Here is a 23631-nt window from a genome sequence, read left to right on the forward strand (position 1 = left end):
AAGCCGCTCTTCTGGTGAACCGATTCTCTCGTTCAGTGAGCCGTTTGGCTCTTTTGGAAAGCCGCTCTTCTGGTGAACCGATTCTCTCGTTCAGTGAGCCGTTTGGCTCTTTTGGAGAGTCGCTCTTCTGGTGAACCGATTCTCTCGTTCAGTGAGCCGTTTGGCTCTTTTGGAAAGCCGCTCTTCTGGTGAACCGATTCTCTCGTTCAGTGAGCCGTTTGGCTCTTTTGGAGAGCCGCTCTTCTGGTGAACCGATTCTCTCGTGCAGTGAGCCGTGCGGCTGTTTTGGAGGGCCGCTTCTTTCTCGTTCAGTGAGCCGTGCGGCTCTTTTGGAGATCCGCTTCTCTCTCGTTCAGTGAGCCGTTCGAAGAACCGTTCAATCAGAGCCGGGTCTTCTAGCAAAGTGTGTATTTCTGGGCGAGTTGGTTGAGATACATTCCGAGCAAAAGAGCGCTCGCAGAGCTCGTCCTCGCTTTGTGTTATCCTGCGGTGTTGTGTCTTCCTTGTTGTCGTCCGTTGTCTGCGAGCGCTGTTTCGCTCAGAACGTGTCTTCTGGCAAATCATTGGCAAAGGATGGCGCCGTTCGTTGACAGCTGTTGTTCCGGGAGAGAAAAAAATAAAGAGCCAGAGACGCACTTGAAGGAGCCGGTAGCATGCGGAAGGAAAAGAAAAAAAAAGTGATGGTCCCTGCGCCGCACTTGTTTAGAGAGGATGTTGAAAGGAAAGAACCACGGCTCACTCGTTCTTTAAAGGAGTTGCTCAAAAGACCCGGCTCTTTCCTGAGCGACCCAAGTGAGCGGGTGAGCCGTTCAAATGATCCGGCTCACTTCAGTGAGCCGTTTTGCCCATCTCTAAATTTGGCCGCGCTGCTGGTCTCGACGCGGCAAGCGTGCACGCAGCTGACGGGCACGTGGCGCCATCTAGCGCCTTCAGGGTGATCTGCGCACGCGCAGTGCCGCCCCGCGGAAGTAAATCACGTTAGCGGGTCGCGGTATGCTATAACTGCGCGACCCAGCTTTTCGAATTAAACTTGTATTTACTTTTGTCTTACGACTCGATCACTTGACTTGACTATTTTCCTTTTTTTTCGACGATAGCATTTCATTAGTAGCAACCACTTTTCTCTAAACACGACCATTAACTATTCTTGTACCAAACAAGCCAAGTTAGACCGTACGCGACTTTTGCATTAGGTTGCCACACATATCACCGAGAAAAAACACGGCAATTCTAAGTCTAGAAATATTTGCTTCAAAAAAAAAAAACTAAAAGTGCGGTCAGAAATAAAAATCGTCTTGAAAACTAAGGTGGCAGACTGGGCATGTTGGTGATTCATAATGGATTAATGTACAGCGCAAATACAGACAAGGACACAAGAAAGAATGACATGGAACACACGAGCGCTGACTTGCAACAGGTTTATTTCGAAATTCGGACCAGTATTTATAGCAAAACCAGGCAATCATCACGCATGCGCAGTAGGAGTCAAATGTCTCAAATATAACAGCTCTTTGTTAGTTAGAGCAATAGATGACTTGGCCACGCAGGACTCACCCAACCGGTCTATCAATTCAGCCTCTACTATCTCTCTAGTTAGTTGGCAACGGTGTTTGGCGATCACAGAACAATCTTTGTTCACAGGCCGACACACAAAATCTTCATCAGAATCGCTCTCATCATTACCGTTCTTACATTTTCTGCAGTGAGCGTCCAGGAACCCTCCTCGCCGTTCAGACACATTATTGCAGTGTTCTCGGAGGCGGTCATTCAAACATCTACCGCTTTGCCCTACATAACTCTTTCCACATTTCAAAGGGATGCTGTAGACGATGGACTGCGTACATTCAACGAACTTAGTTCGGTGCTTCTTTTTGCAGTTCTGATTTTTTGAATCAGTGGGCCTGGACAGTCTGCACAATTTTTGTAGCTTATCGGGTGCGGAGAAAAGAACTTTTACGTACCCCCGTTCACCGATCTTTTTAAGGCGATGGGACAGGCCATGAATGTACGGGATCACAGCAATCCGTTTTGTTGAAGGCGATAGTGACGTACAATCCGTTTTGTTGAAGGCGGTAGTGACGTACGAGGGTCTGTTGAGCACAGGCGCCTCGTACGTCACTACCGCCTTCAACAAAACGGATTGCTGTGATCCCGTACATTCATGGCCACACAATTAAGCCTAGTGCTACGCATTGCACCTGAATGCCGCAAGTGGTGTGGTAGCTGCTAACTCTGTATGTTTTGGATAAAGGAGTGCCGAATTTTAATACGTCGGTTGACTGCAGGTTGGGGCTTAAGAGCCATACTGGCTGGAAGTTCTGAAACATAAGGTGGTAGCTACTAATGGTTGGTGAGCAGAAGAAACAATTCGGAAAAGAATAGTCGAAAAAAGAAATCCCAGCTTACATGCGTTCGAAAAAGAGGCGTGCCGGTCAAAGACCAAGAAACGTTCTCCGTAGCCCAAGCATGCAATTGGGGACGCTGTCTTCAGCACCGCTTTTTCCGCACAGTCTGAATGGATCGCTGGGAATCCATACGTCAGGAATGAAGATGAGCAGCCTCATTTTGCGCTGAGCAAGCGGACACAGCCGCATCGCGAAACGCGATCAGAGACGACACCAGAACATTCGTGGTGGAGTGGCACCGAGAAGCAGCAGATCTGGCATAATCAATAGATGCTTAAGTCATTATTTTCTGCTGCAATTGTCATTATCAGTCCGGCAATGCCTCCTTCGGCGGCTGCAGTCTGTCTGAGAACCTGAACCTCTCCTGTCTTCTTTCCCGAATGCGATAATAGCTCTAGCACCGACGAGGTTCTGGCCCGAGGCGAGCTGTGTAAACCGAATCCTGATTCTATTCATTTTTTTTTAATTGCCTGCCCTTCGGCATTGGCTGGAGCAACGCCAGGCCCCGTATACCCTTTGGTTTAAGCCCAGGCCGTGACTTAGCTCAGCCTATTGCGAAAGGCGGGAAGTTCAAAAATGTAATCGATTTGGGCAGGAACCGTTTTATATCGACCCTGACCGTGTTCAACCGTTCACTCTCATGATCAACATCTTATGCGCGGCGCGGAAAACGAGTTTACCGACCGCAACGTTACTAGATCCTTTAGTAGCGTTGGTCGACCGCGGCGTGCGTGTCTGCTCGCGGCAGCTAGCGGGGTTTTTTGCAACCTCAACTCTGCGTTATATAGTAACCGACAGATGGAAGCACCACACTGCAGCGGAAAAAGCGACATCGTGGTTTGGAATACTCCCACTGTAGCAGTGGAAATACCCCAAGCAGGTGACCCAGATTCTTCTGTGTATAACTTTATTTCTCTACAGGGAGAGTTGGTCGAACGAAGGGTGTCTTTCCGTACGCCCTGAATCACAGCAAGTACGTCGTAGAACCAGCACAGAGATAGCAATTTCCCTGATGCAGCTATAAGTGCGCCGCAGCTAAATGCAACAGCGCAAAGTCCGCATTTCGAAGCATCGTTCTAATTTGAGCGGGACGGTTCCTTATCCCACTTCCTTCTCTGCCAGCACATAGCATTCTAACGCAGCTGAATATCTTGCTTTCCCATCTGATCTCTAAGCGAAACGCCGCATTAATAGGCGGTAACATTAGAGGTAGTGCAATGTACCCACATCGTGGAAAATACTCACGCATGCGCACCAAACTGCCGCAGAGGCACAATTTTATTATCGACTCTGACGTCCCTTCTAAGCGCGTCGTCTGGTAATAGCGACAGCAAATCCGCGAGGAGCTCGCATTCCGTCCTTCATCACGCACATACAAAGAAACGACTCGTTGCTATGGGGACAGGCGCCACACGTGACCGCCTGACGTCACAACTGTTGCTAGGACACGCGAAGCGTCCAGCTGAGAGCGATTCAAAGCCTGCGCGGGCGCCAGCTGATGTTAGCACGCGCTCCCAACACGACCCGGAGAGGAAGCAGTTTGGCGCGTGCCGCTAATCGCGGCGAAATTGGCCACTTCGAACCTACAATCGCGGCTACGTGCACCCCAATTCTTGTCCGACCCACCTGTGTGGGTACGTGCCATTGTACGAGGATAAGCGCAGCGCTGTAGAGCGGAGCCAGAATAGTCCATATCACGGCAAGCAGACTGGCAGCAGTCGACAGCGGCAGCCATCGGACTAATCGCTGGTCCCAGTCGCAACAAAGGCAGCAGAACACACAAATGGCGAGGAACACGCTTTTATTATAAAAGCGACATCATTGTCATGCATAATGAACTGCTGGTATTTACACAGATGAGAAAAATATGCAGATAATTTAACAAGTTCGTGACGTCCTCCTGCATGATGAGGATGAATATTTACAAATGCGTGTCCCTCGGCTGGCCGGCACCGGTCGAGAGGCGAGGGTGACCCTTCGATGAACATGAGGGGATGACGTAGTGGGGAAGCGCCTTACGTGCGCTTTCAGTAGCCGCACCGCGCTTGTGATGGGGGCGACAGGTGAGTATGATGAGTGTGCCGTAGACACTGGCGGTGATGGGTGCATGGCCAGCTTACTTCTTCGCTGCCTTCTTGGGGGTAGCCTTCTTCGCGACCTTGGGCTTCTTGGGAGTCTTCGCCTTCTTGGGTGCCTTGGGCTTCTTCGCAACCTTAGGCTTGGCCGCGGCGGCCTTGGGCTTTGCTGCCTTCGCTGCCTTGGGCTTGGCGGCCTTCTTGGCGGGGGACTTGGCTGCCTTGGGCTTTGCCACCTTCTTGGGCTTCGCTGCTCCGGCCTTCTTGGGACCACGCTTGGCAGGCGCCTTCTTGGGTCCAGCTGCAGCTTTGTCGGCGAGGCGGAAAGACCCGGACGCACCCGTGCCTTTGGAGTGCTTCAGCAGGCCAGTCTGGACGGCGCGCTTGAGCGCGAGCTTGAGGTGCGTGTTGACGACCTTGGTGTCCTTGCCGACGTCATAGTGGCCCATGATGTACTTGTGGATGGCCTGGCGAGAAGAACCGCCGCGCTCCTTCAGTGCCTCGATGGACTTTTTCACCATCTCGGTGTACTTGGGGTGGCTGGCGGGCTTTTTCGCCTTCTTGGCGCCGCCGGCCGCGGACTTGCGGCCCTTGGCCTTGGGCGTGGCGGCAGCGACGGGCTTGACCTCGGCATCAGACATGACGGGAGCTGGAAGGGTATCCGTGCCTGAACAGCGGACGCGAATCGCAGAGAAATGCACCGGGCGAAGAGCGCGAGCGAGCGGAGCGAACTACGTCCGAACCGGTTGCAGTGCGAGAGAGCGAAGGGAAAAACATCGCGAGAGCGGGCGCTTTTATAGGAAGCGCGCGGACGTCGCGGAGGACTACAACAATATATCGTGCGGCCCAGCGCCGCAAATGCCGCTGCTCGAGTTTGAGATTGTGTTTGTTGGGCGAGAAATGTGACTGCTCGCGCGTCGTCCGCTCTTCGGACGAGTGATAAAATGTGCGAACAACGTAGCAGGGGTATTAGAGGAAGCTTGTGCAAAGTTTCCCTGCGCTGGGACGCCGGAAACTTATTAAAAAAAGAATTTTTCGGCGCGCCGGTGACAGCGAGATTGTGCTAATTCCAGGGTTCGGACCTCGGCGTTCGCGTGTCGTCGCATTGGGCCGGCTGGCAAGTGCCGAAAAACAAAATTTAATGATCCTTTTACATGTTTCAACCATTTGTCACTTGCAGCAGCGCGCGAAAGCAGAGTGAGAAGCGGAAGAAAATAGCCGGGGAAACACAAATTTGCTCCGACCCGCCATGTTGACTGCTTCGCCGGCCGCTGGCGACGTTCAGTTTTTTCGCGTTTTCGACAACTTTTCGGTCGAGTTACGCCGTTAAAATTGCAACGAAGCTCGGGATAATGTTAGTTTAAATTTTGGTACAAGTTTCCTGCCGTTTATGACCCGTTTGGGTGAGCGGCGAGCAAAAATCGAGACCAGCCTCCCCGGAGCCGTCTCCCAGATTTGTGACGTAGATCGTAGCATAGTCGGCGGTCGCCTTCGCGCGGGTCCGACTTTTCGGGGATTTTTAGCCACATATTAGAGAATATTTCTCTGCAATGTGTACGGAGAACTCGAGGAACATTTCTTTTGCGCTCTGTGTCAAATGCTCGGCGCCTGAAACGTCAATTAAAGAGAGAAAACTTAGCTCGACGAATTGCGCCCCATGGATTGCTACGGAGCAAAAGGGCCTGCGCTGGCTTTTGGCCGCTGTTTGGCATTCAAGGGACCGTCGTATTTAAGGGCCCGGAAAGGCTTGCAAAATGTGTGCCATGCATGGTATGTCTCATAGGAGATCGGCACGGAGTGATTGCGACAGGAATTAGCGCATCGCGAAAGTCGTGCAGTGTTATTTGACAGTTTTTCTTCGGGCCATAGTAAACAGCCGGGCGCGGTAGGCGCTCGGTTGGGGCGCGTTACTAAGCGGTCAGCGGATACGGGTTGCACCATTTAAGGTCGTTAATTAAGTGAATTTACTCGATCTATCAACGACGTACTGCTTGTAGCGCTGACGAGTGATTGACATTCAAGCAGCGGACGGCAATCAATGTTTATATTTGTCTGCGCTGGCGTGTTAATTTCTGCGTCGCCACCGTGCTGTTAGACTCTGTGGGCGTGCCTCCCAGGCAGCACCGAAACGTTACAACTATGTTAATTTTTTTATTTGACAAAATGTTAATATATTGCTTTTAATGTCATTTTCTTTCTACCATTTGTGAAACCTTAGAAATAAATTTGGGATAACACATGTCCAACGTTCTCGACAAAAATTTTGAAAGTTAGAAAATTGTACGACGCTATTATGGAAATATTGAAGGTAATCGGCCATTCTTCTCTTAAGTAGCAAAACCTTTCTTTTAAATTGTTCTATCGGTCGCACCGAACCGTTAAGAATGTCATAGAACCAATGGGGAAGGATTTTGAAGATGGCAAAAACGTTAATAGAAAAAAATACAGGACTGCCGCCTGGTGATCTGTGGATATATTGATTGTTATAGTGAAATCTTACATTATGTGAAAAATTGCATTCATAAACGGTTTCCCGCTCAAGAATGGTTTTGTCCACAATTGCTGGGTATGATTTTCCTCATTTTAATGAAACCTTTAAACAGTATAAATGTCACTTTCGCCAAAACGATAAACACTGCAACACCAGAACCGCCAGCTGAGATGCGGCACAATTTACATCAACACTTTGGAAGGAGCGAACGCCAGTGAGGGCAACACTCACAATACATTATAACTAATACACTCACAATACATTATAACTAATACGTGCATCTTATGCACTCACCGTGAAGCGAACAGCATCGCCTCAAGGGTCTCTTATATGATAATGGTTGACGAGTAGCATGCAGAGTTCTCTAACGATATTTTTGTAGTGTGCATCCAATCTATGACAGGCACTTCCCAGATATATAGTTCTCAAGACAAAATGTTCTGAGACACAAAATACTGGCAATGTTCTTTCATGGCTATTATTTGAACATTACAAAATTAGAACGTGTTTTATAGTTATATGAACATTGAAATAGCATAGTGTTCAGTTTTGAACGTTAGTATAAGATTTACCTCGCAACATATAACGTCATCTCTTAATTTTCAAAATTAGCATAACGTTCCAATGCAACATATGTTACTTCAACTTAATTTTATAGCATTATTCTAACGTTCCATGCTATATGCATTTGGATCTGCTTCGTCTAGCTAGATGCTAAAACTCAGCATGCCAATGCATTTTTGCGCAATTTATGATAAACTGTTATGCACTCCTTGCTGTTGTACTGAACTTCCGTAACAAAAATAGTAGAGAGTTTTAAATTCCTAGCGTAGTTTTTCCTCCCGTATGACGTGGAATGATCATGTAAGCTATATGACGAAACATTTAATCGCTTCGCAGGCCGCATTAAACATCAACTATCAATTATTCTCATTTCAACTACTGTCAAATGGTATGGCAGACCTATGCGACCTCCAGCTTTTAGCTGACTCATCAAATGCATGAACAAATGCATTCATGTTTATAACCCACCACAGATCACCCATAATGCCAAATGCCGAACATTTTCACAAAGCCCGAATAATCATCACACACATCAATAAAGCCTAATGTTGAAAAATAAAGCAAATCTACATACTTCGAAAAATTTTGAAAAATTGCTGAAAAAAAAATTACTGCGTTACCCAACAAGATACTCTGATGCTAGTTTGTTGCTACACTTTGTCTTACACTACCAAACAACAGTGTACGCTACACTTTGCCTTATCTTCTGAATGCATGCCAATCGAATAGCTCTTCTTTATTTCGTTCTTGGTGCCTTAATCTTGGCCTGAGGTAAACAACTTATCTTTGACTTCTCCTTAATCTCTGCGATAGTCCTACGTTTCCTCACACGTGTTTTCGTGTATTCCCGAGTTCGCGTAAACAGCAAGGTATGCACCAACCGGCCCTATGAAACCGATTGTACAGTTTTCATGTTATTCTGTGCTTTGTTCTATTGTTGTAATTTGTTTATGTTCAAAGCCACGATCATCACCTCACGTATGCTACAAGCATCATTTTGTGCAAATATATGTGCATCGTTTTGGTGTGCTGCTGTGCTGCCCCTGCCAAATAAACTAACCAGGGGCTGATGGCTGGTCAAGCTGCCTGCAGTCGAGCAGTTTTTTTTTCACCGCCCTCCGATCTAGTTTCATGATGGCAGATAAATATATCATTATTATTAAGTAGTTGAAAGGGCGGTCCACAGACATTGGCATCTCCCAAGAAACACAAAATATTCACAGCCTACAGTCGTGCCTCGTTAATACGGACTCTCTGGTTCCCGAGCAAAAGTGTCCACAAAGCGATTCGTGCGTATGCAATAACAAATACCCGCCGCGGTGGCTCAGTGTTTAGGGCGCTCGGCTACTGATCCGGAGTTCCCGGGTTCGAACCCGACCGCGGCGGCTGCGTTTCGATGGAGGCGAAACACAAAGGCGTCCTGCGCTGTGCGATGTCAGTGCACGTCAAAGACCCCCAGGTGATCGAAATTATTCCGGAGCCCTCCACTGCGGCACCTCTCTCTTCCTTTCTTCTTTCACTCCCTCCTTTATCCCTTCCCTTACGACGTGGTTCAGGTGTCCGCCGATATATGAGACAGATACTGCGCCATCTCCTATCCCCAAAAACCTATTATTATTATTATTATTATTATTATTATTATTATTATTATTATTATTATTATTATTATTATTATTATTATTATTATTATTATTATTATTATTATTATCATCATCTCTGAGCCTCTTCTTTATCCCTTCCCTTACGACGCGGTTCAGGTGTCAGCCGAGATGTAAGACAAATACTGCGTCATTTCCTTTACCCAAAAATTAATTAGAAAGTAAAAAAAAACAGTTAAAATAATGAATAATTAAGTAAAGATTATATTTTTTGCAGATAAAAGCGCATTATAATTACTGACTGCTGCTTTGCGTAGTGGTGGGTAGTGAAGTGGAAATCGGTCAATCTTGGAAGCTCCAGGTGTATTATTCTGATCGCCATTATCCTCAATATTTGGGAGCCGACGCGGTGGCTGAGTGGCTATGGCGCTCGGCTGCCGGCCCTAAAGACGCGGGTTCGATCCCGGCCGCGGCGGTCGAATTTCGATGGAGGCGAAATTCTAGAGGCCCGTGCACTGTGCGATGTCGGTGCACGTTAAAGAACCCCAGGTGGTCGAAATTTCCGGAGCCCTTCACTACGGCGTCTCTCATAGCCTGAGTTGCTTTGGGACGTTAAACCCCTATAAACCAAACCAATTAAACCTTAATATTTGCGGTGCACAATGAAGCACGCTTGAAGAGCCTAGTGGTTCCTGAAACGCGTGACGGCGCCTTTTGGTGTGATGAAATATCTCCTACTACGACTGTCCACATTCCAATAACTCTGTGCACATTCGGCTCACAGCTGAAAGAGAGAATTTTTTTTTGCAGTCATTCATGCAATGTGGAAAAGCGTGAGGCGCGTTGACCGGACACTTTGCCACTATAAAGCGCGGAACGACACACACAAAACAAAGCAATCACTAAGGCATTCGCACTTTCCCACTGACTACTGCCGGGGTTCTGCGCTAAAAATTACAAGGCGCAGAACATCTGGGGTCGTATTTTATAAGTTGCTCATTTTCCGTTGTCCATTTCGCGTCTATTCGCCCTTCTGTCAGTGGTCACTCAGATATACCCGCGGCGTTCTATGGCGTCTGTGGCAAGTTACCCGGCCACTGGGTGGTTGGCGACAAGACCTTACCATTGACTGAAATGGATGCAGTATGCAGCCAATGGTGAAGTGTATCGCAGCGCTGTCAGCTGACAACAAAGAGCTGGCGATCGGGCTAGCCAGTGCTGAGGTCCGACCGCCGAGCACCCAGTGGCCGGGTCGCTTGCCATAGACGCTATAGAAAGCCGCGGGCATCTCTCAGTGATTAGTAACAGACGACAAAATGACACGCGAAATGGACAACGGAGAATGGGCAGTCTACAAAATACGGCCTTCGGTAGAGGCTCTCGGGGTTTTGTTTTAATCACTGTCCATATTAACGGGACATAAACACGTGGGTCCCAATGGGCTCCCTGCATTTGCACCCTCTTATTTATCCGGACAGCGAGTTTCCACATTAACGAGGCGTAAATAATGAGTAATTACTTCTTTACTGCAAATTTACTCCACCTTGGGGGCTTCCCCTAAAACATTTGACCAACGCTGTCACCACTTCGAGTTATTGGTCAATTCGCTCTTGGCCTGCCATAAGCTTGCCGTCCCTGTTAGCACAGTTGGTAGAGCGACTGCTCCGGTGAAGCGGTGGTCCCGGGTTCGAACCCCGGACAGGGACGAATTTTTCTTTAACTGCGAAGTTTACGAGAAATCTGTATAGCTTCCCTTTGTGGCCGTATGGCGGCGCTTGGGTGTATGCCAATGAGTAATTACTCCCTTATTACAAATTTATTACACCTTGGGGGCTTCCCCCAAAACATCTGACCGAGGCGCAAAATACATTGGAAAAGTTTGGTCCCCAGAAAAATTGTCCGTAATTCGAGTGCTCCGCTGCCCCAGCTCAGGTGCTTTCAGTATCGATTGCAGATGTCGGGGCTAGCAAAAAATCTTTTCCTTCCTTTTTACTATTATTTTTAATAAAACCACTACCACCAACACCACCATATTAACGGCGGTCGTATTAACGGGGAAGGACTGTATATCCCCAGATGGCCTAAAGGTCACGGATCCAATATCTGATCTGCTGAGGACGTCCGCAGGTAAGTGGAACTCATCCTAAAAATATCCTCGTAGTATATATTCAGAATGACAGAGAGCTTTTGTTTCCTTGTTTAGAGAGGAATTTGAACGCACGCACAAAGCGCGATAAACGTCAATAAACACTCCCTGCGCAGCACACACGTAGATTTCAGCGTGGCGACACGCATGCAAAGAAAAATTAGGATGACGCTTAAGCTTCGCCTTAGGAGCAGACGCGGACGCCAACGCTACCGGCGCGAAACTGAGGAAAGATATAGGAACACAGTTAGCTCGCTGTAGAAACTAGGCCACCGCAGCGGAGGCCTGGAGGTGAGAGCATGCCCGTTTTGTACGCGGGAAATGTGAGACGTGCTGGGCTCGTACACTTCTTCTCACAAATTGTTTGCAGCGCTGTGAAAGGTAGAACTCTCTCGTCCAATCAGGGCCAATTAAGGAAGGCAACGAATAGTCGTTGAAACAAACATTTGAGCAGTGTCGTGATTGTTTTTCAAACAAATTGTTTCAGCAATTGAAAATGCAGTTCTGGGTGTTGTTTTGAAAGTACCTTCGAGCGTTTAATTCACTGGCGAAATTAGCAGAGAAGTTAAGCACGAACACACCACTGCGGAAGCTCGCCTCCTAGTTGGTACGCCGCCATCCATAAACACGGCGTTCACAGAGCAGTGTTGGAGGTAACGCGTTACAAGTAACGGCGTTACCGGTAACGTGTTAGTTTTTTCGGGAACTTAGTAACGTATTCGTTACTATTCGTATTCGTTCGGAACTGTAACGGGTAACGTTTTTGCGTTAACATTATTCGGCAACGTGAGGTGTCAGGTTACTAGTTAATTTTTTTATTCCAAATGTCCCACCCTCCGCCCCTTTTTTTTTTAGAAAAAAATGCCCAGAGCGCCTAAAGTGATGTTGCAAATAAAAAAAATGTACAGGTGCTCTCGACAACGCGTGTTGCATGCCATAAAATGCCTGCCCTTGACGACGCGCCCACGTAAAAAAAAAGAAAGAATATCAATAAACTCTCTAAAGAGTGGAAGCATGCCGAGAATTTTGGAACATCACATTTTTCAGAACTACTGTAAGCTTGTTAAAAGTTCAGTGATATTTTCTTTGCGAAGTTAGAAGTGATGATGAAATGCCGTTTTGTGTTTAATGTCGCATTCAGTAAATGCATGTGCCACAGAGTTAAAAGCCATCACGTGTAACTCTACAGGCAACTCCAGGCCAGTATAACATTGCTAAGCTCCTGCACATTTGTGCAAAGTATTCTCGTTAAATCAGAATTTCTGCTAAAATTGTTGTTTGGGCTGGAAGTTTTATGGGAAATATTAGCTTTTTTATCATGAGTACTTGCAGCGCAGACACACAAAAAAATATATGGCCATGGAGTAACGGCAAAGTAACGTGCGGTACTTTTTTTTCGGTAAAGGTAACGCGTTACCCTTTTTTTAGCTAACGTAGGGTGGTAACGCGTCCCTTTTTATTTAGCGTATTTTTTTCGGTAACGCCTACAACACTGTCGCAGAGTCGGCCGGGTCTCCTGCGCGCAGCAGCTGGACACTAGTGCTTTTTTCTCCCCAAGGATGGAGCCACAAGTAGCGGGATGAGGGAACCGGAGGAACACGTTCTGCAGCACATGCCGTTCTGATTGGCTCAGATCGCCCCAGCCTTCACAATGCTGCAGACAACTTGCGAGATCAAGTATAGGTTGCAGATGCACTTTAACCAGTGGGTGCCAGGAGGTGGCCTGTGCGCACGGCTTCGCCTATACAGCCAACGCTATATCTTTGAAGAAGACAAAAAAAAATGCCGGGACGACCATGCTTCTCATTAGTGCGCTTATCTTGCGTAGCTGTTGTATGCCTTTGCGATCTGTGAATTTGCATTCGCTCGATCCTGGTCTGCTTCTAGTCGAGGCGTGCTTGCGGTGACTTCACAACTCGTGGGGTCACGTGAGAGGCTAGGAAGGATCTGCGCCGGACGGCTCCATTCGCGTAAACGTCACAGAGGAAATGATCTACTAGCACTGCACTGTAGAACATTTTAGCATGTTCTTTCACATCGCCTTCACATGTTCCTTCGCATAAATCTATAGATTGTTTATAGACTGTCTATAGGATTTTTATTGCCTATAGACGGTTCTCTAGGGTTTGTCTACAGACAGTCTGTAGACTTTATAGACACAAGTCTATGGGCAGTCTATAGACTGTCTAAAAAAAACTTTTGTAAGGGCTGGCTCTGTTCCGCCGCTTCCTTCGACGCAACGCCGGCGACCCGTCGCAGTTCATCCACCCGCGTCCGCCCTGTCCGCAAGGCATCCCCGCTTCACCTGGGAGGCTAAGTACCTGGTGAACTTTTTCCTTTAAACTGTAGTGTTGTATGCGTGTCGAGTGTGTGTTCTGCTTTGTGTTTTCGTTTCTTATCCACTCTTTCCCTTTAAATTATAAACACGGCTTCGTTTTGTTTTGTTTAGTCTGTTTGTTGTCTCGTTCGAACCTGCACGCGATAGCGTTCCCCTTCGGCAGTACGGGACGCGTTAAAGAATCGGGACACAGCTATCATTACGGAGTGCTCAGTAGAAGTAAGTGGTATATAGGCGGTTCGACAGCGCACCGGCAAGCTATCTCAGGAGACGAAAGATATGATTAAGAAACCCCAAAGCAATGAGGGCGTCTAACCCTACAGAGAGAATAGAAATAGCAGAGCTATCGAAGTTAATAAATAAGCGCTAGGTAGCCGACAAAAGGAACTTTAATATGGAGCGAATCGAGCATGCTCTAAATAACGCAGGTAGCCTAAAAGCGGTAGTTAAACTTCTCTGACCTCCTACGGATGGGAACGGCTATTAGCAGTACGAAGAGCACTTCAGGTCTTCGTCCGGCGACACGTTGCCGGTTGGGGCAGCAATTCCAACTTCTTACGACAAAAAATATTTATTAAAGACGGCACTGACATAACAAGGCAGGTGAGCAAAAGGCAGTTAAAAAAAGGCTGATAAAAAAGGCTGTTAAAAACGGCCGAGCTTGAGACTCGGCGCGCTCGTCCCAAGTCGTCGTTTACAGCGGGTTTTAACCCCTTCGATAATTGGGCGGAGCTTGAGTAATCTAGCTCTCGCCCAATTTTAACCAACCGCAGTGCGGTGGCACCGTATGTGCAAGTGGGCGGAGCCCAGGGCTCGCCGGCCCGAGCCCAGTGGACCTCGCTCCTCCTGGAACGTGCTGGGCGCGTGACTCCGCGTACGCAGCTCGCTGCATGCGCATTCGATCCACCGATTGCCACGCGTCGGAACAGAGGATCAGGTAACAGCACATCTGTTGAAGGACGGAGGGGAGATTGTGCTGTAAAAACTAGCCACTCCATATACGCAATGCCTGTGATTATGCATGCGACAGGGCATTAGAGCCCTCATCGGGGAAAAAAATAAAAAACGGTGCCCGGCGACGTCTGTCATGAAATTCGCTGAATGGTCCAGATGATGTGATCATCTGAAATAAAGTCTGAAAACAAAAAGGGCGGCATAAACGGCGGGAAAATAAAAAGGGCAGGAAAATACGATTATAACCACGTGATATGATGCATAAAAGGTTTCGAATACCATTGCATTCTCAACACGTAAGGGAGTTGAGTTTCCCCCAAGGTTGTGTTTTTTTTTTATCTGCCACTACGATGGAGCAGTTGCCGCAAGATGTAACGCAAGACTAATCCCACATGTAGCCAACAACCTTAACTTTCTGGTAAGGTTATTGTTGTCGTCAAAAGAAGAATGGAAAGCTGGACAAGTTTGCAACAGCTCATTCTGTGGCTTCTTCCTTTGGCAGCGACAGTGGCAGCGGGGCAGGTTTCGAGCGTGCACATTTTCTTGTCGCCTACAGGTCTGTGTTTTGATGCCTTTAGCTCTCTTTTTTATTGTAACTTTGGTATCTCTTCCAGGTGTTGCTACCAAACTGAAGTTTTCTGCAGGGCCGGATTAAGAAAAATGGGGGCCATGGGCTAATGCGCACGCAGGCCCCCTTTCCCTATACTGACCCCCCCCCCCCCCCCGCCGCCTGCTACGCTACTGGAAATAAGCCATGTATCATTTTAATTCCACCAAACTAAATAGAACGAAGTGCGATCAACCGGATCATTATTATCGTTATTACTATAAGGAAAACAACAAAACGTGCATGAAACGCGTGCTGTTGTAAACACCAACACATATGTTCACTTTGTGATTAATCTGCATTCTGTTTTCAGCAAAAACGAGGCTTTAAGTAAAAGTTTAGTGCGCTCAAGACGAACAAGAACGTAGAAAAGACAACACAGCTCCGATGTCGATCTATCTGAAGCTAGGCTTTGTTTGCATCACTAAGTTTAATCCCGTGAGGAGACGTATGGTTGCATCCAAAACATCCAAAACAAAACACCTGTTGATCAGCAGTAGTAGAAATCGGGCGTGGCGGACCGGACGCCTGGAGCTCTGTGGCAGGGGCCCGGCCGAGTACCATAGACATTGCTGACTCAGGAACAGGGCAGGGCTCGGTCATGGCCGATTCACACGACGGTCCGTTCGCCCGCGGCCCGCGCATCACGTGTTCATGCGCCACTAAAAACTGGCCTGCGATCCGATGACGTCAAGCGGATGCGACGGACCAAAAGAGCAGGCTGGATGGATGGATGGAAGGTAGGAGCGTCCCCTTTGAAACGGGGCAGTGGTACTTGCCACCATGCTCTTTTTTTCTTTATTTTTGTTTAACTCTGCTATAAGTTGTTAATAAAATTCGCCATTTCCTTTAAAAAAACGTCTGCCTACACTTTAAAACTTATGTCACCTCTCTGGTTTTGTGCCACCAGTCCTCCAATCGCTTTTTGCTAATTTCCACCGCAGATTTATTTACATGACTATTGTTATCTCCAAACCCTAAGGCCTCAGGAAGAGTGACTGTGCCTGCATCGACATCGGGATGGATACCACCGCATTTTAGGATGAGGTGTTTTATTGTTTCTACAGTTTACCACACACAGCACATGTGTCATCTTCTTCGTTAAATTTCTTTTTGTAGCTGCGCGTTCTAAGACACCCTGACCTAGCTTCAAATAGGAGGGCACTGCCTCTTGAGTTATCATAAAACGTTTCCTTCCTGATCTGCCTTTTCCAGCATCGATATAGTTCTACACTATGCTTCTTTTCCATTGAATCTATGCAATTTTTACCTTCGACGTTTTTAACCTGTAGTTTAATGCTCTTTCTTTCTCCTTCCTCGTCTCTGGCAAACTTACTGGCCAGCTTTCTACTTCGTTTCCGCCACTGTGTGTCAACGCTCTTTCTATACAGGTATTTAAATACCTTAGCTGCCCACCGGTTATCATCCAATTTCCTCAGGCGTTCTTCGTATAGTACATTATTCCGAGCTTCCCGTGCTTCGAACGTTACCCAGCCCATATCCCCCTGTACTGCCTCGTTTGTGGTTTTCCCGTGGGCACCTAGTGCTAATCTTCCAACTGTTCTCTGATTTACTTCTAATCGCGACTGAACTTCAGCCCTCGAGCATAGAACCGCATTCCTGAAAGTAAGCCCCGGCACCATTATTCCTTTCCAAATACCTCTGAGGACTTCATACCTGTTGTACCCCTACAATGCCCTATGTTTCATTATCCCGGCATCTCTTCGCCCTTTTGCTATGAGAGACTGTTCGTGCTTTTACGTGTACATATGCCCTTCGTTTACCCATACCCCGAGATATTTGTATTCGGCCACCCGGGGTATTTCATTGCCTTGTATTGTAAGCTCCTGATCGGTTGTGCAGTTGAAAACCATCACACTTGACTAATTTGCGCCAAAACTGAAACCTAGACTGTCTCCTTCGTCTCCACAGCAATTCACCAAAGTTTGCAAATCTTCCTGGCTATCTGCTAAGAGTACAATATCGTCCGCATACTTTAAACCCGGTAGTCGTTGCTCAACAACCTTTCCGCCTAATGTGTACGACAGATCATAACCTAGATGGTTTCCTTGTAGCCTTCTTCCCATAATTATCATATAAAGCATGAACAGCAGCGGTGATAGAGGACAAACTTGCCTTAATCTTTTGTGTACCTGGACAGTTGTTGTACTCTTAATTCCTTCCCATGTTATTTCAACTTCATTTTCTTGATATATTTTCTGTAGAAAATTAATTGCCTCATGACCGACACCTTCACCTTTTAATATGTTCCACAGGAGTTCCCTGTTCACATTATCGTATGCACCGCTTATGTCCAGGAAGGCTAAGTACAGAGGTCTGTTTTCCGCCTTAGCTATTTCTATGCACTGGGTAAGCATGAACAGGCTATCATCTGAACGCCTACCACTTCTGAACCCGTTCTGAAGTTCTCCGAGTATTCTATTACTTTCTACCCATGATTGCATTTTTATTTTCACCGCCTGCATCGCCAGCCTGTATGTAACTGATGTTATCGTAATCGGTCGGAAGGATTTCATGTTCATCTTATTGCCTTTCTCTTTATAAATCAAATTCATTTTACTGTTTCCAGCTGTGCGGAATTTGCTGATTCGTTATGACTGCCTCCAATACCTTTATCAGTGTTTCCTTGCCTCTTGGGCCAAGTTCATTAATTAGCTTGATTGGAATTTCGTCGATCCCTGCTGACGTAGATCTTGGATTATTTGCTTCCGCCTTTTTCGAGTTAAGATTCGTCAGTTACACGCTGTTTTCTATTGTGCGTTCCTGTGTGCTCCCTCATTTGGGGTGATTACTTTATCGTCTTTCTTAAATGAATCAGCTATATCTGATGAAATGTAGTTCACAGCGTCATCTCCCTCTAAACATTTTCCCTCGGCATAGTGAATCTGTTCCTGCTTTCTGTGATTCGCTTTGCCCAGCCAGCTTATATGGTTCCAGAATTTTCTTGGCCCCCCTTTAGCTGCATCACGAACTTCAGCCAGCCAGCGATCAGAGGACTGCTTTATTTTAGCCTGGACGAGGACCTGCACTTGCTGTTTCTTTTGTCGGTAAGATACCCGTTTTCGGCCTATTTCCTCTTCAGATAACTGCGCCCTCTTTGCTTCTCTGTGTTCCCGGGATGCCAACCGTCGTTGTTCGATGGCCTTCCTAATTTCCTTATTCCACCAACTTCGGGGCTTCCTCTTTCCTCTCCAGCGGTTTACTCCTTTTACTTGTTTTATTTTTGTACTAATGAGGAGTTCTAACTTATTATAATCCCACTTTTCCATGGGATGTGTCTCTATTGCTTCCTCTATGCACGCCGCAATTTGCGCTATTTGTTCGTCATTTAATTTTCCGCACTCTGTTTGACTCCCCTTCATTTCTCTTTTGAGCAGGGCTCCAAACTGTAGACTAATACACTTATAATCACTACCGAGGCTGTACTTCCCCTCTTCGTCTATTTCCACCATTGCGAGCTTGCTATACATCCCCTGCGAGATTAAGCAGTAGTCAATGGTCGTTTGCCTGTTACGGGATTCCCACGTGATTTGTCCCTCACACTTAGTTTCTCTATTTACAATAACTAGGTTGTGTCGCTCACAGAAGTCGAGCATCAACTTCCCATAACAATCTGTGTATCCATCCAGATCCTCGATGTGGCCATTCATGTCCCCCAACAGAATAATATCGGCGCCTTCTCCAAACTGCTTTATATCGTCATTGAGACACTTAACTAGATCCGTGTTCTCTTGCCTGCATTTGTCCCCTGTCCCTAAATAAACGACTCCTAGCCATTTCCTTTTACCGGCAATTGTACCCGATACCCGGACATGTTCTTTGCAAGTTGACTTTATTCTTTTCCAATTTGTTCCTTGATGTATCAGCATACCTACTCCTCCTCCCTTCCTCTCCGTTGTTGTTCTGTTGCTCTCCTCCGAGACGTAGCCATCAATATATAGTGGGTCTTCTAGATCCCCGAGATGTGTCTGGCATAGCGCGTATACACCTTACTTCTTCGTCCTTCAACTGCTGTTCTATCTCTAACCACTTCGCTCCCTTTCTACCGCCTTGCATGCTTATGTACCTGATCCTGGTGTTAAATTTCTTTTTGTAGTTTTCTTCCTGGACCTACTAGTGGCCATTTTATTGGCGTCAGCCTCCATTGCTACACTTTCTACTTGGCTTCTACCTACCCCCCTAAGCCGCAGTGGACCACCTAAAAAAGCTACTGCCCGGCCTGCCAGGCGCCACCCGATCTCGGCTCCTAGCCTTCTATTAAAGTGGATGTCATCTCGTGTAAAGCCTCCGCCAAAGCTTGCTCTATGCACTTCCCTGTTTATGTCTGCCACTTCAAAGCCTTTCTCCTGGCTTAACTTCCTTATCTCCCGATTAACAGCCACAACGTCCTTGGCAATTTCTCCGTTCCGTCCTTGCACTTCCGGCACTGTGCACATCACGATCTGGACTTGCTGTGCTATCGCCCTTAAATCGTCAACTCCTTCCGCTAATCTTTCCACTACTTTTGCGGCTTCAACATTCAAGACATCATTTAGCCCCGCCTCTATCACTACCAAACTGCGATCTTCAACATTCTTAGAAAGTTCGTTTTTTCTCTCTCTCAGTACTGCGTCCAATTTCCTGCCCGGGAATGCCCCGACTGCTACCCGCTTGTCACCCTTTACACGCTCCATTATAGTTCTTTTGCACCTCCCCATGTTTGAGTCACCACCGATAATCCCTTGGCTATTCCCTTCCTCCATCCTAATTTCCGGATTATTATGCCGCCTCTTATCTGTGACTGCGACCTCATTCCTGGAAGTTAGCTTGTTCCCCTCCTCTCCATCACCTCCAGACTTGCTAGATTCCACGTGTGCGTAGCTGTTCCTGTCTGAACCTGCCTGACCTAAATCTTTATCGCTGTCCATGCCAGCGCAGGCCCCGTCCACGTGACTGGCGCTGGAATGTCCGCCAATGTGGCTTCGCTTAGCGGTGTCAGCCATTTTTGCCTCCAACATTTGCCTAAGCTGTTCTTGAAGTTTCCGCTTCTCTGCCCTCTCTACTTGCAGCTCTTTTTCTAGGGCATCCATACGTAGCGCTAGGCTGGTGTTCGCTTCGTCAGCCCTGTCCAGGCGTGCACCTAATACGCAGCATTTGCACATAAAATCCGCGCCTTCGGCCTCCTCTACAGATTCGAACCGCGTTTCTTTCAAATTCACCGACACCTCACACTCCTTGCATTTAACCTTCAGTTGCTCGACCATCTTAGCAGCACTCTATATTATTACTGCCACAAAATGCCAGAAAAGAAAAAAACCACGTGCAACCACGTGCTCAAATAAAATTCTGCCTACCGCAAAAGCCAATCACCTAGAAAGGAATACTAACTACCTGTGTAAATCAGTTAACTCACAAATGAGCCCTGCAAATCTATAGCTGCCGGCCGGAAAAGGCCCGGTCGTTAGGTCACTGACCTGCTCTTTCGCGAGCACTTCACGTAACTAGCCTAGATCTAAAACTAGCCTAAATCTAAGCTCTCAAAATATTAAAGGAAAGAACTCATCTATTTGTCGTAGTCACGGCGCTCTCGCAGTCGTCCGTCCATCAGGTTCCGGTCACAACGCGTAATCCGAAGAGCACCGAAACGAGCGTCCGCACAGCACGGCTGTCAACTGTCAACTCTCCCGCGTCAACTCTGCACACTGCACAGCAGACGATGCGCTGGGTGTGCCACTGTTGCCAGATTATTTTTAAGTGTTTGGCAACGCTGGTCAAACTGGTTTTTCCTCCCGAAGGCGATTGAATGGTGCAGGTGCGGCCCTTTGTCCAATTCCTCAAAGGCCTGGGCCGTCTTGTTAGCCCAGTCGATCGCTTTGTCATGGTAGAGAACGCAGTGCAGCTTGTCAAAACAGCCCGCCAGTCAACGTCACTCAGCGAAATGTGGCAGCCGAAATACTGGCAAGAGCGGTGGTTGCCAGAGCTGGCGCGGGCATCTTCGTGGGCCACCGCTAATTCCCGCGAAAGGAGAGGCACTTGAACTTCCTTGGTTGTCCAGTCCGCGGGCCGACAGCACGCCTCTCGATTTGGTGACGCACGAACACGTGATGCGCGGGCCGCGGGCGAACATTCCGTCGTGTGAATCGGCCTTTAGAATCGGTTGATCAGAAATATGGACGAGGGATCCAGACAACCAAGATGAGTCAAACCCTGCTTCTTGCCAGGAAACCGTGGTGATGGAGTTGCCAAGTCCTCCACAGAAGCACAGTCGGTACTATTGGGAGTTTGACACGGACTCTGGGTAGAGCGATCATACTGCTCCGCGGAAGTTGCATTCAGTAGGTACTTTGTCATCTTGGTAGCTTCTTTTCACGCTCTTCTCTTTCTAACTTCGCCTTTCACTCAGAGGCACCACTTAGAAGCTTCCGACCGAACATTTTCGCATTAATGGATGTTAATTGTTCACCGCACCGGGCACTTCGTCAGTCCGACGCGATCGCAGGTGTCCAACGGTGGCCATTCCGATGACTGGCGCACGCTGCCTGGATGGTCCGTGGTTGGCCGAGAGTGGTGCGTCCCCCGGGAGCTCCTCAGCGGGCGGGCTTATGCAAGCTTAACCGGCGGCTCGGGCTGAATCGCAGCCCGCGATCAACTTCCTTTCATAGACGCGCGCCGCGTCTGTCTGTCACTAGCGCCAAAGCAGGCGTTCACATACGCATAGAGTTCCTTGTACAAATTCCTTATCCGTACAAACTCACTCCTTCTCCTGTTCCGCTCTCGTCTTCCCATTGGCTAGGAGCAATCGTCTGTTCTGGGAGGTTCTAAATTTTTCTTTCGCCCCGTCGACGCCGAGCCCGAGAACGAAGGGGAGAGGGCGACTCCTAGCGCGGGCGAAGTTACACGCCCTCCGTCGCCTCTGAGTAATCTTTTTCTACTTATTTCTGGAAATTGACCATTTGCGGAAAAGCGAGCGCCGCCTGTCGTGCAAACAGAGAAGCTCCGCCGGTACCTTTGGTTGGAAAGGGGCTCTCGAGCAAGCATGCGCAAGGCAGCGTTCAGCAGCTCACGTGCGCTTGTTTTGTTGTTTTAGTGTTGTTTATTTGCCGGAAACGTGTGTCAGCTAACGAAAGAGTATGATGGAAGAGGAGAACATCCCATTTCCGTTTTTATAAACGGGGTGGGGCGAAGAGTTTGCGCGCTGTAGCCTGAAAAACGACCATGTGTGGCAATACCTGCACTCTGCTACCTCAACGGAGCGCCGAATGACAAAGTGAAAATGTGCGTGAATGTGCGCCTATGCGCGGGCGAGTGTGACAGTATAATGGGATGCACTTTCCTAATGCACACAGACGTTTACGTTTGCGCTTCCTTGATAGGGCCGGAGTTTCTGCTAACTTAACACAACACCTTTCGCCTCAGGGCACACTTAGCTGATTATTAAAGGACCCGTTGTACTATCTCAATCCCTGCTCGTGCTGATACGGCAGAGCGTTGCTTTGCGTGCTAAAGGGCCGCGGGAGCGTTAGAATGCGCGGATATACGCGAGGCTGCGCTCGGCCGTGCTCCCGCTGTTCAGGAAGCACATTGTAGCATTAATGGTGAATGTTCATACTAGTATATATCATTCGGTTTTCCTGCGTCGGTGGCAAAACTCTTCTAGAACGACCGAGCAGTGTGTACTCGGCAGTAAGCGCGAAATAAAGCAGCAACACCCGTTTCGAAACGTGCTGGATGTGCGCATTACTGGCCCCATCAACGGGTTCGTCTTTTGCGCCTTGTATGTCGTCGCGGCTTTTATTACGTAGAAGTCTCGCTGTTGCAAAACACGTGGTTTGCTTAGATAAATCGCGTTGCAGTTACATGTCAGTTACGTGGAAGTTACAGCTCACATCAGTCGTCGCACTACAGCGCAGGAATGCACGGCTGGCTCATGTTTTCCAACCAAAAACCAAACCGCCCATAGAGGGCGCTGCCTGCGCCTTCACCACGCATGCGCAGAAACTTTTCCGCAAATGGTCAATTTCGGCGGTCAGTCTGACCTGCTTTTTCCGTCGAGCACGCGCGAGGGTGCTCAGCCACTAGGCAGGAATGGGCCCTGGAGACAGGCCTTTGTGTCCAGCTCTCCAACTTCCCCCTTCACTCTTCCACAACCCTAGCCCGAGCAGTGAACATTCCGTGCCCCACGGCACGCGGACAAAAGCACGTGTGACGTCTTCTTAGCTTTCCTGCCTAGACTCTGCCATCAGACTCATCATGATCTGCTATCGGACTCATCCTGCCCCCGCCCAAATTACCATCACGGTAAAGAAAAGTCGAATTGACAGCGGCGGAACTATTTGAGAGGTGGAGGGCGGCCTGGTGGTGACGAGGGGCAAGGGAGGTTTAGGTCCTCATCACACGTTACATGCTTTAGGTGTTTCCCCCTTGCCCCTCCTCTCCAGACAGCACTGGACAGA

General features: G+C 48.0%; 1 protein-coding gene and 1 non-coding gene across 2 annotated transcripts; one reads left to right on the forward strand and one right to left on the reverse strand.

Moving 5' to 3' along the window:
- Positions 1-4189: 4189 nt before the first annotated feature.
- LOC144101667 (histone H5-like) lies at positions 4190-5255 on the reverse strand. Its single transcript, XM_077634802.1, has one exon. The coding sequence runs from the start codon at positions 5119-5121 to the stop codon at positions 4522-4524; it is 600 nt and encodes a 199-aa protein (XP_077490928.1). The 5' UTR covers positions 5122-5255; the 3' UTR covers positions 4190-4521.
- Positions 5256-10765: 5510 nt separating this feature from the next.
- On the forward strand, positions 10766-10839 carry TRNAT-GGU (transfer RNA threonine (anticodon GGU)). Its single transcript has one exon. It is a non-coding gene; the product is annotated as a tRNA-Thr (tRNA).
- Positions 10840-23631: the final 12792 nt, after the last annotated feature.

The sequence above is a fragment of the Amblyomma americanum genome, chromosome 8 (assembly GCF_052857255.1).
Source record: "Amblyomma americanum isolate KBUSLIRL-KWMA chromosome 8, ASM5285725v1, whole genome shotgun sequence".
Classification (NCBI taxonomy): Eukaryota; Metazoa; Arthropoda; class Arachnida; order Ixodida; family Ixodidae; genus Amblyomma; species Amblyomma americanum.

Bases quoted from the DNA above. Each gene is read 5' to 3' on its own strand.
- LOC144101667 (XM_077634802.1), bottom strand. From the start codon at position 5,121: ATGTCTGATGCCGAGGTCAAGCCCGTCGCTGCCGCCACGCCCAAGGCC.